The 16740-nt window shown below is 39.0% G+C and overlaps 1 protein-coding gene across 1 annotated transcript; it reads left to right on the top strand.

Moving 5' to 3' along the window:
* The first annotated feature begins 4738 nt into the window (after positions 1-4738).
* On the top strand, positions 4739-16426 carry LOC139740669 (cation channel sperm-associated targeting subunit tau-like). Its single transcript, XM_071651241.1, has 13 exons — positions 4739-4822; positions 5577-5628; positions 6554-6687; positions 7234-7353; positions 9367-9411; positions 10045-10205; positions 10712-10806; positions 11295-11382; positions 11897-12005; positions 13556-13718; positions 14865-14923; positions 15473-15605; positions 16197-16426. Exons 1-13 carry the CDS (start codon positions 4739-4741, stop codon positions 16424-16426), a joined length of 1473 nt encoding a protein of 490 aa, XP_071507342.1.
* The last annotated feature ends 314 nt before the right edge of the window (positions 16427-16740 follow it).

The following is a 16740-nucleotide window of genomic DNA, read 5'->3' on the forward strand; positions in this document are numbered from 1 at the left end:
GAAAAAGAAAATACACACAGCTTTATAGGTACACACGTACGACACACACACACATACACATTCACACACACTCACACGTTTTCAAACGTTGTTTTTTTATTTTTCTTACAGAATCTGAAGAAGAAAAAACAAAAACTGGTACAATGTAGCCTAGGCCTACGGAGTAACCAAGGTGGTTGCTGTTCGTTATTCCGAAGGTTCGCTATTCCGAAGATACGTTATTCCGAAGAGTCGTTAATCCGAAACACGCCAATTCCCTATACCTAGAGGTTCGTTATTAATCCGAAAATGAAAAAGGGTTCGTTAATCCGAAAATTTGTGGCGTTATTCCGAAGGTTCGTTACTCCGAAGATTGGTTAATCCGAAAATGAAATTCGGAACAATGAACCTTCGGAATAACAAATCTTAGGAATAAAGAGCCTTCGGAATAACGAACCTTCGGAATAACGAGCTGTAACCTTTTACCATGCATGCAGTCATGCAAATGAGAGAAATTGACTCATTCTTCAGTGGGTTGAGAATTCACATTTCCTTTTCAGTTCTAACCTTTTTCACACCTAGCTCCTTCGTTTAAGCCTACAGTATTGATTTTGTGTGATTACAGGGGATGTTTCACGAAGAATTCAAGTCAAACTTAAGATCGGCCTAAAATTATGGCAGGCCTATTCCGTTGGTTTCTCTTTTCAGTTGCATGCAATGTTACGGTACATGTATTCAGAATCCAGTTTAAATTGATCAAAATCTACAGACTGAAGAAATCCTTTGTCCCTTACTTTATGTTGTTAATACCTTTTTTTTTGTGTGTGTGTGTGTGAAATACCCCAGCATGCCTATTAGGGTCCTACATGTAGTTGGCTATAATTGCCCCCCCCCCCCTCCCTCCCGCGTGTTTTTTTAGACGGCGCAGATTGGGGACCCTAAAAATCTATTGGGGACCCTATCCCTAAACCTAATCCTAATCCTAACCCTAACCATCAAACCCTAACCCTAACCCTAACCCTAACCCCAACCCTAACCCTAACCCTAACCCCAACCAAAAACCCTAACCCAACGTTTTTCCCATAGGTTTAGCACGCGCCATGCCCCAATCTGTGCCGTCTTAAAAAAAAAAAAACGCCTCCCTCCCGATAAGCCCTGTTTCAGAAAGCTTTCCGTAATTTAAGCATGAATTTACCAACGGCTGGAATATGAAATGCCAATTATTATGTGTGCCCATTTTTTTCTTACGTTTTTATAACAAAGTACGACTGTCTGTCAATATTTACAAAAATACACTGTCAACTAAAATGTGTGTTAACATATACGTAAGAATAATCGTTATCATCTGTAAATTTCAACTTTAGCTATTGGAATTAACAGTGATTGGGAAACCCTCTTGGCTTGCCATACCTAAGTCGTTCGTAGATGATTAAGTCGTCCGTAACTTTACGAACAGCTTTATGAAACAGGGCCCTGGCCGGCTGAATGTAAATTAGGCCCTGGGCCCTGTTTCATAAAGTTGTTCGTAAAGATACGAAGGATTTACGAACGACTGGTGATCAGTTCTGATGTGCTATAGGCCTACTTATCAGAATTTCAATAATTCAGCACAAGAACTGATCACCAGTCGTTCGTAAGTCCTTCGTAACTTTGCGAACAGTTTTTTGAAACACCCCCCTAGCTGCCCCTATGCATATAATAGTAATTGTTTCACGGAGCCTACGGTCTCACGGTGCCAAATTCCAGAGGCCGAAATCGACCATCAACACTGACCATCTTTATGAAGAGATGATTGGATGCCACACGTGCCCTCTTTGCTTTGTTGGCGAAACATTGTACAAGTGTACTGTGTCCGTCTGTATTTCCAAAGTGCTAGAGAGCAACGGAACCACGGGCACACATAGGTCCTACTGACATTATAGGCTCATGCATATGATCTATTACTAGTAATCGGACTAAAACCGCCGTTTGTTTGCATGTTTATAGGTAGGCCTGTATAAGTCATTAGGCCTACATGTAGGCCTACCATTACTTCCATATAGGCCTATTGACGTCTCATCGACCATGACTATGACAACAACAATGACAACGACAATGTTTTTTTTTTCTTATGTCACCCAAAGTACATTGTAATTATATAATTATTATGCTTTATCTTATTAAGCACTAGTCTTCCAACAAAATTAATTTTCTACGTGTATTATAACTGTTCAAAATGCTTCAATAATGTTTGGACTGAATATTCTATAAACTGTAAAAAACAAGTAGTGATTTGTTCATGGAAAAGAATTGATCGATTTTATGAAATCTACACAGCTTGACAATAGGCCTGCAACTTATACGAGTTTGTTACCTTATGAATTTATGCAACTATAGGGTAACTGCCCAGCATTAATATATATATATATATATATATATATATATATTTTTTTTTTTTTTTTTTTTTTTTTGACAATGCTTCCACCCTCCTAGCGCTGTTACAATCTAATTCCACATCTGGCGGGGAATCCATTTATATGATAACCCTGACCTCTTCCTATTATCGGTTCACTGAATTATGGAACCTTATTTTCAGACCGTTTTAATGTTTAAGAAAATTAAGCCCCTCAACTCAGTGTTACTGACTAAAAGGGTAACACAATTTCCTTTCTTCCTGTGGTGGTTAAGTAGAGTGATGAGTTTCATTGTGCACAGAAAGTGAAAATAATCACTCAACATTTACATTTCCGTTTATCATTCCGCAACTACAGTGTATAGGTATTAAAGAACATATTATGAACATATAAAATGAGTTAGATACAGAAACTTCCATGTTATTTAATACAAAATAGGCCTATAGGCCTATAGGCCTACAATATGGTGCAGGATCAATCGGAGAGAAAGAAAGAGAGAAAGCCGAGAGAGAGAAAAGTATCAGAAACAACTCAACGGAGTTGAAGTAGTAGGACAACAATAACGCAGACAAGACTATTTCTATAATGTGAAGCAGAATGATATTTGCAAAAAGTTTTCATTAACATTAACAGAAAACAAATAATATGGGGAAAATTATTTCTTAAATTGTGTAGCTTCATTGTTTCATTACAAAATTTGGCTATATTAATCAACCCACTACGATTTCCGGAATTGAATACAGTAATTGGGAAATCTTTAAAGTGTTCGGCTTTATTCTATAATAGAGCTTAATGAATTTATTTCTTGTATTACAATTTATTAATTTATTAATTATGTAATTGATATTGCATGATTATGGCATTGAAAACAGTGAAATTCATCACCGAGTGTATTGGAATCACATGAATTACAAACTCGATCCAATTCCCACATCGTATCTGCCAATCACAATTGGCACTCGATCTATGGTTTGCAGATCGAAATTTTGCAAGAGCTCCTCTGAACAAACTAGGAGTTTTTTTTTTTTAAAAACAAGTATGAATCTAAACACAAATCCGTTTCGAAGATCCTGTATGATAGCCCTACTACATATCGACCACCGTCTTTTAAACCGACCGCGTATTCATTGGTGCACTAACGCTTAGTATGTAACGAAAATACTTGAAAAATAAGCCAACTTCTAGAAAAAATCCTTATTTCAAATAACCCTTCCACAAAAGTTGTCTCTTTTTACCGACGCAAATCGTATTGTATTACCGAACGTGCGCCCTCTGTATGGGGAAAATTGTACATCGTATTTTCGGTCAATGTTTATTAACGCAGGACAACGAACATCGAAATTTTAGCAATTATTAGGTAAATTTGAGGTAATTTACGTTTTGTTTTGTTTTTTGCTGCAGTTTAGCAATTTTCGGCACTGGCTTCCCCTATGAGATAACAGCGCGTAGTGCAATGAATGCGTATTCGAGTTGTTGTACGCGCTCCATTAACAAAGTACGCGTGCGGTAATAGGATACCGTTCGGCAATAGGATACCTTACTATACGCACTTCACTGTGCGCAAAGCACATAAAAATGGATTGGCTTTGAATGTTGATGAGGATGGTGTGGGAAAACGCGAAAATTCACTGTTCATTAATGGTTTTAATCAAGGACAAAATTTCGAATGAATATTTTCACCGAATCGTAATGACAGCACAATGTAATGTCTATGGAAGTTTCTAAAAGCTTCGTAGACTTTTTCTACAACACGGTGTTCAATACAACTCGGTTTGCGTGCATTGTCAATGCAAAAACAGCGGTCGATCCTAATAACGAGCGTTACCGCGGGGAGCTGAAACGAGGCCACGCAAGTTCGTCGGCGATATTTTTGCACTGAAACTTCGAATCGAAAAGGGAACAACGGCATTTGATAGAGCTGGATTTTCTCAATCACGTAGGTCAAGTTTTTTACGTGAATTTCAGTGTTAAATACTCTTATCAAGCAAATAAACATTAGGCGGTCGATGAGTAGTAGGTCCAACCCTAACTGCGACCAGCAGTGTTGGGGCTCTCCCACAGTGTGTAACTGTGTATACGGGAGGCGGGAGCGTCCCGGGGTTAGTCCAACCCTAATAACATGTGACTTTAGAAACTGTGTCACGTTGGTCACACTGACAAAAATGCGCGATCCTTGGGGTGCGTATTTCTTGAGCAATTTTGCGCAAGGTGTTCCCCATGCTCTATGCATGAGAGAGAAATACTGTATGTAAAGCTATGTCAGCTTTACGTAGTATTGTGGTGTGTACGTTGACCCACACTATGCAGCACATACCAGGATGAATTAGACTAGACTCTAAAGTTTTTCATGTTCTTTTGCTTCAAAAATGTCGAAGCACTCCCAAGTTTCCGTCGAGACAGACGAAGATGGTTACAACCCAAGTAGTGCGCATTATGTAACTGCTCCTCCGGTAAGTATCCAATTTGTCTTATACGAGTCTCTATTAATATTATTAGTGTCGTGTAGACTCGTCGATGCTTGGCATCGTATAGAAATATCTAGATAAGCCCAGTTATTGTTATTTTGGCTTATTAGACAATGACTATGTTACAAGGAATTTATGCCTGTTATGGAAATAAAGATAACGTTTCATTTTCAACTCGAAGAATGATTATAAGCCCATAGATCCGATTTCGTTAGAGGATTTATGTTATATGTTGTGTGTGTGTGTTTTTTTTTTTTTTTTTGCCAATCATTCATATTATGAAACTGTCATCTATTGTTTTAAAGATCGGCATGGTTTGTTTAATTGTACTATAATTGGGAGAACCATGCAATATGGTGGAGGCATAGGCCAATGGTCAGTCGCCATGAATAGCGACATTTCTCTCTGAGTCTGCGTATAGTCTGATGCAACCAAATGCTGTGAAATATACAGGACTCAGCGGTCAGGAGAATGTATGATTCTGTGATTCAAAAGCGGTATAGTAGGCCCTATAATCTTTACGTTGTACCCGAGTACCGACTTTATCATTACATGTATTATTACAGTGATGGATAGTCTGTTTTGTAAGAGGTAAGTGTTACAAAATGTATGTTTTAAAGTGAATCAAATCAAGTCAGTTAATACATGTAGAAACTTGCCGCATCATCGTCTTATTTATTGTTCATTTGCTTGTCTGATGATAGGGCCAATATTGTTTTTCATCTTTTGTCATCTGCAGAGTGGTGTGCTCAGTTTCCATTGCAAGAGAGTGAAAAACCTCGACGAGTCCCGTATCCTTTGTCACCAGATTGGAAGTCAAATGCCTTCAAGCTTTATTTTGTGGTCGACACCATTTTTTGCTTGTTTATAGAACCAGTCAAAGCCCATTCTGCTCTTTTCATACTGCAATGATTAGTTGAGACATAATTGACAAAAATGAATGATTTTTTATGTATATATTGAGTCCACAGTCATCTTGTGTTGTTATCATTGCAGTAAGTACAGGCCCTGTATCCATGAGTGATATGCCATTACTGACGAGTACTTTTCGCATCTGAAAATCTTAAAGGCAGATATATACTTTGCAACACACACACACACACACACACACACACACACATATATACAGTATATACCGGTATATCGATAAAACTTTGAAAAACACTTGACTGTGAACAGCAAGCAGAGAGGTCTCTTTTATTGATCTTAACTTTGATCACTCGTTCACTTTCTCAATAATTATACAGGTTTAATCTGTAAAACTACCTAAACATCCAAACAGGGATGATATCATTAATCCCTTCTAGTATTAATAATTGCACCAGTTCAAGACAGTCTACTCGAAATATCAACTGCAGCTGCTTCGAGACCTCGTCACGAGTCCTGCAGCTATCTCCTGTCCAGATTCCTCCAGGAGCACATCACCACCCAATCTTCAAAAACCCCACTGGACTCCCTCTTCATGTCCTTATCCCACTGAAGCCGTCTTACCAGTAAGTCCTCTCAGATGTTGTATCCTCCCATCCCATCCTCGTCGCCAGTTGTAGGGGGTGGGCCGAGCTCATCACAATAGCCTATATGATATTACATAGGCTTATGTTCATATAGATAGACAGTATATGCTTATTGAAACATACGCACATATAATGAAGTGTCATTTTGCACATTTTATGTTGACTTTCCTTTATGACTATTTTGGCAATTTTGCGGGATTAGACGCAGTCGTGACCAATCCTGAGTTTTACATTCGATTCCGAGTGGGCAAGCTGTCGAAATGCACGAAAACTTTCTGCTGGACAATGGGTACCAAGTTCGCCATCGTTAATGACATCAAACATTTCTCGCTAATGGTAAAACATGAAGATGGTATTGATAAAAGGAAATGAAGGGCAAGGAAACTAATTGATCTATGTATACAGAGTTTATGCAAGATGCAACTTTTTATTAAGCCATAGCATTGTCACAGATCAAACAGGTTTATCACTAAAGTAGGCCTATATTGATTATTTTGATATAGTGTATAAATCTGGATAGACACATCGCACTACCATGCTTTTTCATCGTATTTTCAGAAAAACCAAGATGTCTATAAAATGATGAAATACAGTCGTTAGAATCAACAAAGAACCTTATCCTGAAGAGATCTCACTTTTGATGAAAAATGGATTTAGCGCCTTTTGGAATTGAGCTCTTCAAATAATGAAATACAGTCTGGTAATATAAAACAATGCTGAAAGTGTGATATGGTATGAACAAACTACAATGCATGTAATATGCCTGAAAGCATGAGCCGTACTTGAGCACATACTTCTTGTGTTTATATTCCTATGAAACTCCCTCCATTTTTACCTGGTAATATTAGTCTTATACTCCACCGACACGTTGTCTTCTTGCAGATTTCTCGTATCAGAACCGACCCGTCGAATGAAGTCCGCATCGACTTGGTCATGGTAGAGACGGCACACGTTCACCGAATCATAGGACACAGGGAAATGCACCTCTACGACATCATTAGGGTAAGCGAAAGCAGTTGAAAGCAATGGACTGCATGCTTTCCCAGATTGACCGATCAATAACGTTTATTCAGCGTTAATGAATTGCGAATGCTTACTGTACTAGTGTATAGATATATAAACGTGATAATATCGTATAGTCCTATGCGTTAATTCGTCTTCGGCAATTGCCATAAACTACTCTTTGTTTGATTTTTATACCCCCGCCAAACGAAGTTTGAAGGGGGTATAGGAATCAGCGGACGGTCGGGCGGTCGGGCGGTCGGTCGGGCGGTCGGTCCGTTGCAAATCTTGCGTCGCGAACTACTTCCTCAGTTTTCAACCGATTCCCATAAAACTTGGCACAGATGTGTGCCTTGGGTTGTAGATGTGCAAGACGTATTTTTTGACAGTACCCAAAAGTACGTTGCCATGGTAACGGCATATTATGGGCAAAAATGGGTACAAATCTTGCGTCGCGAACTCCTCCCACAGTTTTTGATCAATTTTTATGAAATTAGGTACAGATGTTCATCTGAATATGTTAATGTGCAAGACACATATTTCCGCAGTGGCAAAAAGTGCGTTACCATGGTAACGGCATGTTATTGGTAAAATATAGGGCAAAATGCTTCATGGCAAAACTGCTTCATCAGTGTTCTTCCAATTCTCATGGAATTCATATTGAATGTTTGTCTTAGGATATAGGTCAGCATGACACATTTCTTGACAGTGACAAAAAGTATGTTGCCATGGTAACAGCTCACATATGAGCCAAAATGATGGAAAATTTTGTGTTGCAAACTACTTCCTCAGTTTTTGCCCAATTTCCATGAAACTTGGTACAGATGTGTGCCTCTGGTTGTAGATGTGCAAGACGCATTTTTTGACAGTACCCGAAAGTACGTTGCCATGGTAACGGCATATTAATGGCAGAAGATCAAGGAAAGATCTTGCGGATTTAACTACTTCCTCAGTTTTTTGACCAAAGCTTATGAAATGTGGCACACACCTTGATCTTGGTGGGAAGATGTGGAAGACATATTTTTCGGACGTGTCGGAAGCTGCGTTGCCATGGTAACGGCATATAAATGGCAGAAGATCAAGGAAAGATCTTGCGGATTGAACTACTTCCTCTGTATTCGACTGAAGCTCATGAAATGTGGCACACACATTGGTCTTGGTGGGAAGATGTGCAAGACATATTTTTAGACGTGTCGGAAGCTGCGTTGCCATGGTAACGGCATATTAATGGCGGAAGATCAAGGAAAGATCTTGTGGATTGAACTACTTCCTCAGTTTTTGACAAAAGCTTATGAAATGTGGCACACACAATAGTCTTGGTGGGAAGATGTGCAAGACATATTTTTCGGACGTGTCGGAAGCTGCGTTGCCATGGTAACGGCATTTAAATGGCAGAAGATCAAGGAAAGATCATTCCTTGGGTAAGACTGTCGTCACGGGGCGGGGGTATTAATCACCTTCAGTGATATTTCTAGTTTTATGAAACATCCTCTTAGTGTCTGTTTTACACGTAGCTGTAATATGCTCAGTGTATATATATATATATATAGCTGTCGTGCATATACTCTATTCGTTCAAAACCTTTTCAAAATTGATACGATTACACAAATTGTGGTTAGAATGTTAATGGATTTCAGTTTTTGATATAGACTTCAACACAAACATTGCACACGTGAGTTAGTCATGACCATGCAAATCTCTCTGTAAGACGAGTTTATGACTGCATGATTCTGAAAGGTGATATACCTAATCCCAGTCACCTTATAGAGCAAGCTTTACTACGCTCAGCAAGTTTTACTGTTGCAATCACGTCTGTCAAACCCCTATGCCCTGTATAGACAAAGTATGACAATCGAGATCTACTGAAGATGTTGACATCGTTTGAGTATAAGAATTCATACTTTCTTTATCGTTTTTATTGCATGTTCACATTTCGGAGATTTTAAGCAAAGAAATCATGTGGTATGTCTTTCAGACGTGTAAATGGCACTTTGCTTTGAATCATTATTGCAGAATATGTATCTTGCTGGGACGTACGAGCTGAAATATAGACAAAACGTAAGTATGTTCGGAATTGTACTTTCCTTTTAGAATATAGGCCTACATGCTGTTAGTAACTTTGCTTTTTATCTGGAAATACTTATCATTTCTTGTGCTCTTTGCATACAAAGAATCCACATGAATCCCTTTAAGCCAACATAACTGATGTGATGGGGAAGATTACGATATGACAATAATCTGTTGTACACATCCACTCGTGCACTGTTGACTAAAGCGTTACCATGTTATTAAATAATTCTCACAAGTTATGTCAATCTAAAGCAATGCCTGGGTAAAATTTGTCTGATTTAATGTGATCAATGTTGATGGTATATAAAAATTATACTAAATTGCACTACCGGATCCAGCCAGGAACAATTAGCAGTGATTCATTATATTTCTCGATATTTTGCGATGTCTGAGCTACTTCATGGAAAGGTTTGTGGTCTATAAGGATAGTAGAAATATTACAGAGAATTATTTGGAAATGTGAACATGAGAAATTTGATCCATGGTACGGAAAACGACCAGTGAAGGAAATAATGATATGGATTTTTTTTCTTTGATAGGAATTATGACGATGTTGGTTGATTCGTACAGATGGGCTAATTTCATTGATAGCGTCATTCTACATTCAAATTCCTTTTTCAGTCCGTGGCATTCCTTGATTTCGAGATCTGCTTTGCCTACGGAATATTCGGCTACGGTTACTCGCACCAACTTCAAAATCGACAGCGCCGCACGGCGGACATCGTGAGTCACTCCTTCCTCTACCGCTCGGAGCCGCCTGCCAACAGAAGACAAGTCGACAGGTATAGACCTGCTATTCACTCACAGATGCTCGAACTATGCACAGCTACAAAGATGCAGCAGACCTATAACACAAAAGTGCTCAGTATAATATGTACAAGTACCATCATTTCGAGATGTCTAGCGTATGATATTGATATCTCTCGTGTAAGTGAATATCACTCGAGCCGGACCATCAAAGTGGAATTCATTTGGCATCATTGACGGTATAGTTGTCTGAGTTTACTTTCGGAGTGAGGACAAGCAATGTCTGTTAAATAAAAAGGGAAATGAAACTCGTGATTGATGCTGCTACAGGCAATGTGTGAAACAAGCAGAGAGAGAGAGAGAGAGAAGAGAGAGAACTGCAGTGTTTCAATAGATCTCTTAGCAAAATACAGATCGTCCGTTGTTTGTTCTGGTGAAAATGAAAGCCCGGATCCTTTTTGTGTAGTTAAAATATTCATCCAGTATTCAAAATGAACACTTACATGAAAGTGACATTTGAATGCGTTTAATTCTCTTCCAGTATTGCAATGGCACCGGTGCCAATGGAGTTGCCAGACTTTTTGTCCCTTCGAGAACAAGTCGAGATTGGATCGCCAGCCGTTAGAGAGAAACTCGGTAAACAAAGACACTCTATATCAATATTTCAACTGAGAGAGAACAGAGAGAGGGAGAGAGGAACTGCTTTTTTGTTTATTTTTTAGTTGTTGTTGTTGTTGTTGTTGTTGTTGTTTTTCTTGCAATAAAGTTTCTTTCAGCTCCAGATCTGTTCAAAGCTCAATATTCAGAGATTTTAAAAGTCGATTTTTTCTTTTGTGTGTGGTATTTCCAACGCAGTTGGTGTTGGTCTTGGAAAACCTTACACGCTAAAGGTTAGACCTATATATGAGGTCATTATTTGAGCTCTTTAGCCATGTTCACATCACTGACTATAGTACCTCCAAGGTTAGCCTTGAATACAGCGTTATTATGTAGACGATTATGCAATAATTTTTTTTTTCTTAATTTGACCTGAGAGCAGAACTAGTAAACTGATTGGAAACAAAGTTTGGTATAACAAAGTACACGCCTTGCAGCCAATGTCCACATTTTGTTTCCTGTGCTAGCGGAGCGATATGACAGGCAAGTCTTGGACGTGTTCGCAGACGTTGATAAACAGGAACCTGTGATTCTAGCCAGGACGATGAAACGGAGGTAAGAAGTTTGTCAGTGCATATACCACCGTACAACAACCCTCTTATCATGCTGCACTTTGAGTCTCTATACACATTACTAAAGGGGTACTACTTTGAATGAAATTTCCAAAAAACTTTCTTCCACACACCCTTTCAGGACCATAGAATTATGTTGTATGCATTTCGTTTCGTAAATGATTAAAGAACATGGTTAGTGTCAGTGTTTAGATGTCATAGTACACGAGACTTTCTTTCCGTGAAAACAATTTTCCGGGAATTCATAAACCATCTTACCATGAAGTGAACACTAAAGAGAGAGAGAGAGAGAGAGAGGGGGGGGGGGGGGTCCGAGGGAGGGAGAGAAAGACAGAAATATTGAGAGAGAGACACACACACAAGGGAAGTTTTTTTTCTTTTTAATACATTACATACACCCATTCTGAAACCGTCAACATTACTGCACAAAATAAATGACTCATGGGAAGCTGAATATGGCCTGAGAATCTACCCTTCATTTCTTATACTGTATATAGACTGCAGACAATTCTGTCTGACTTTGGACTGTTAACCAGCCGACAGCAGCGCAAACAGTTCCTCGAAAGACTCATTTTACGTCAAGTCGATGAGAGTAGCAACCAGCATGTAAGTATATGTATATGTACTGCTAGAAATGCTAACCCCAAAATTACGTATATATCATATATATATATATATATATATATATATATATATTACTATATACGTATACGATTGGATATTTGTGTGTGTATGTGTGCATATGTGAATATGCATATATAGTCACATTAATTTGTAAGAATATAAAAGAACGACGACACCTTTTTGCTTTCATTGAGGCTTTATCTATACTGTACTTAAGATCTTAAAATTCAGCTTTTGAAGGGAGTGTCGTCATCTTCATTAAGATAATAGTGTATGCGCATACTCATCAAGTCGAATTTTCAAGCGTGCGTCATAATTGTAATGTATAGTCACATATTGTAACGAACGGACTGCTTAACATCAAATTTAGAAACTGAGTCATGTACACTGTAGGGGAGAGCGGGGTGAGTTGGGACGCGGGTCAAGTGGGACACGTTCTCTGAATCAAAAACTGTTCAACCAATCAGCGATTGGCTTTTATCTACAATAAGCCCCTATAGCAACCATACATCATACAAAGAAAGCCATGCAGTTCGGCAAATTCTAAGTATGTATAAATTGCTACTGAAAATTTTCCCCAAAATATGACATTTTTTTTTTGAAATCAGGTTAATTAACCTGTTGTTGTATTCATGATTTCAAGGGCACAATTGAAGCTGGTGGTGAGCCTTATTGACATGCAACTAATATAACTTGTTTTTGACAAATGCCTGCATGGTTACTGAGCATTCGTACATTATGTATATGCCATCAATTGTGAGGGACAGTTGGGACAACGTGTCCCATTTGTCCCTCATAATAGCATTACATGTAAAACAGTTCAGATTTTCAAACATGTTGTTCAAACTTGTTTTGTTGAAATAAAGATCATTTTAAAGCATGTTTGACTGTTTTCATTGCCAATGTTATATTACGCCTTCCAACTTTGACATTTCCGACATTTCTATAGGATGTCACACTTTACCAACACCGTCCCATTTCTCCCTTGCCGTTGTCCCACTTTACCCACGGGTGGGTCAACTTCTCCCCCAAAATAAGGTTTTTTCTTTTCATTAACTGCAGAAAATTGAGAACAGTGCCACCCCCAGTTTATAGCTTTTTATGTAACCTAAAATACCATATGAACCTTCATGCAAGCCCGAAAGGAAATGTAATCATCTCTTCTATAAAAAGATATAAGAAGAAAATCGGCAAACTTGAAATAATGTCCCACTTCTCCCAGCTCTCCCCTACGTGTATTTTTTAACGCACTGTCTCAGGTTTTTACTCTCAAGATTCACAAACACAATATTTAAAAGGTAACGATTAACAATCACTCACAATACAAATAGGAAAGAATATCATACACGTCCTACATCTATTGATATTCATTAATTAAGCGTGAAAAAGGGAGCTCCCCAACCCAAATCCCTCACCCTACTTCACACACATTCAAAAGTGCACATCCACGCACACACACACATGCACACAGAGGCTTCTTTTTTTAATCGTAATTTCTAAACAATGTTGGTATAATCTCCCTTCTTATGAAGGCTGACCAAGGAAAAGACGGCGCTCAGTCGAAGCCGGCACAATCGGAGTTGGTGGACATGGACCAGGTAGCGGCTCCAGAATTACAGGCCTACGGAGACGACGACGACCACGCTTCTGTTTCTGATGTCACTGAGCTAAGCAACTTCCTTGCCAACGCACCTGGTATGAACGCACCCATCCACCCCCCCCTCCTTCTATCACAACCCACTCACACACACACGCACACTCACACGCACACAACGCACGTATGCACACGAACTATAACGGTAAGGCAACAAAACACTCAAGTATAATATACCAAAATGAAGTGACCGATATCAAGAAAAATCATTTTGATTAAGAGTCATTATAGGAGAATTTTATACTGTTTTCCATTGCATCAAACCTCCTATCAATTAAAGGAGAAATCCAGTCTAAATATAAGTTAGTCTGATAAAAAAGAAAAAAAAAATCTTACACGAGTTCAACTGTAAAAATTTGGATGAAAAATAAGGAAGTCATGACATTTTGAAGTTTTGCTAATTTCTGCAAAACAGTTCTTGTACAGTAGATATGAATATGCAAATGGTGAGCTAACCATGTCATAACCTCACAAATTGAAAGAAAAAAGTCATTAAATGTCGCGGCGAGAGCATCACGCGCTGCGGAATAATCACGCGAAAAGTCGAGGGGGGGGGGAATAGGATTAACGTAAACAAACACGTCTTAATCACAAACTTGTTACGCAGTACAATTTATCCACGACAGTTCGATATTTCATCAAATAGCTACGCATTTACTTGAAAGCTTATGTCTTTGTTTCGCTTTATTTTGATACGGTGAAAAAAATAGTGCGGTAATGAAGTGTGTGTATGTGTGTGTGTGTGATTTCTATGAGATGCAAAAACGAATTTTAACACATCTTTCTTCACATGATTTCAGAGGTTATCTTCAGTTATCAGCAATTTCCAGCATATTCAAACAAATTCTTCTTTTTTTTCAAGGAGTTTATATTGAAGGACAGCTGCGAACCTGAACTTGAGAACATATTCGGACGGGCAAGGGATAGTTGTATCATCTGCTTGACATTTTTGATAAATCTAACACGGCGCCCTCCATATGCTGACATTATTATTACATGACTATTGTATAAACATTTGTGAATGATTGACTCTGATTTAATCGTTTTTCTGAAGAAAAATTTGATACCAGTGTCAATTGGAATCACTGTTGTTTATCTTTTCAAACACGGTATACCGTAATCGAAGAATGAAATGACAAAGAAATCAGCACTGAAGACTATCTTTTAACTAACTTTCTTCATCACAGGCATCCAAGCAAGAGGGCGATACGAAAGACGACGGCCATCCATGTCCGTGTTACACGAGGTAAAATATTGTGTTCATGCTTATCCTCGGGGGTGTTTCATAAAGCTATTCGTAAAGGTACGAACGACTTACGAGCGACTGATGATCAGTTCTTGTGCTGAATTATGGAAATTCTGATAAGTATAGCACATCAGAACTGATCACCAGTCGCTTGTAAGTTGTTCGTAAATTTACAAACAGCTTTATGAAACAGGGCCCTGTTTGGTTGTATTCTGAAAGTTACCATGGGTCACAGTGTGAATTCATAATTCAGAGAGCAGACCCAAATAAAGTCTATTAGCTTTATCAAGCACTTTCATCTGAACTATTGAACATCAGGTACGAATTGAAGAGGATTAAGTTGTAATGATATGGTTACTTTTGGTTATTCCGACTTATGCGAGAGTCTCAAAGTATCGTTTGAATTATCTCCTTCCGGAGTGGTAGAGATTTGTTAAACGCGCGATAAATTGGTTTAAAAACATAGAACATATTCCACCTGATTTTCGCAACTATTGACTTGCTTGTATTTATTTTGCTTCTGTGCTTATGTTTCCTTCGAATGTACAGGATGAAAGTGTAGACGACTTCAGCGACGAACCGTCGACGTCGTTGCAGCCTGGGTCTGACGCAAGTTCTCTTGCTAGTGAGCAGAAAGCTGCTCTTGAGGAGAGACGTCGAAGCACCCTGGCAGAGCTTCCAGGTGAGGGCGCTATTTAAAAGTGGGAGATTATTGGTTGTTTGCTGAGTTTCTGTTTGTGTTTATGTGGTGATTGTTTATGACAGTGCATGAACTTGGTTAAAAGCGGATGCAAACCTGCCAAGGTCATCAAGCTATGACGTTGCACTGTGTCTCTGAGTCGATAATCAAAGTTGCCCTCGTGATGCAGTGTAAAAGATACCCCAATACACTAAAGTTACATAGTCCTAAATAATTCTTATCATTGGTCCATTACTTAGTATGTTACAGTGGACTCCCGCTATAACGAAGTCCTCGGTACCGGCAGTTTTCTTTCGTTATCAAAATTTCGTTATAACCGAAGAAATAAACAATAAAAAGATACAGAGTGAATAATGTTGCCGCCTGCATTTTTTACTTCGTTGTAACCGGAATTTCGTTATAACCGTGTTCGTTATAACAGGAGTGCACTGTACTCTAATTTCCTTGGGTCTATTGTTTTTGCTTCGCAACTTTAACGTAAAACAATGTCTGTATTGAAAAGTAGTTTTCATGTGCATTTGATACGTACTCACACGCGTCTGATGTTCTGTTTGAACCTTTCCTCACGTACAGGAAAATTCATGATGTCATTTGCCAACAAACTTCGCTTGTGGAAGGTGAAGGGTGGACCAGCTACCACACCGCTGACGCCCAGCCGTCCCGAGTCGGTGACCATTGTGGATGGACCTGCATCGGACAGGACCTCCAGGGAAAGCACCCAGTCCAGGAACTTCTACCGCTCCGTCAAGCTTCTCAAGAAGGCATCGCATCAGAAGGAGCCGCCTGTATTGCCGGACAACTGAACCACCGATAGCAGGATATCGCAGCTCCCGGCGTGAACATTATTTATTCCGCCAAATCTTTGTTATGTGCCGCTTGTCGGTTGTTCTCTGCAAAGAAGAGGAAGAGCGGGGAAATATGAATCCTAAGCTGTTAGCCTGTCGTTATATTAATTGGCTTTAAACACATTGGTTATTATAAGTGATGTACACTGATATCGGACACGCCACCCGTGGCAGTAGTCCGTCTAATACTATTTGATTAGCGGTGAGCTATTAATGATATTGTACGTATGCTGTGCATGCCCTCAGATATTTTCTGCATTAAACTTTGTTCA

Source organism: Diadema antillarum, unplaced genomic scaffold (assembly GCF_040938485.1).
Source record: "Diadema antillarum isolate AM-2024a unplaced genomic scaffold, OU_Dant_1.0 seq00000871_RagTag, whole genome shotgun sequence".
Classification (NCBI taxonomy): domain Eukaryota; kingdom Metazoa; phylum Echinodermata; class Echinoidea; order Diadematoida; family Diadematidae; genus Diadema; species Diadema antillarum.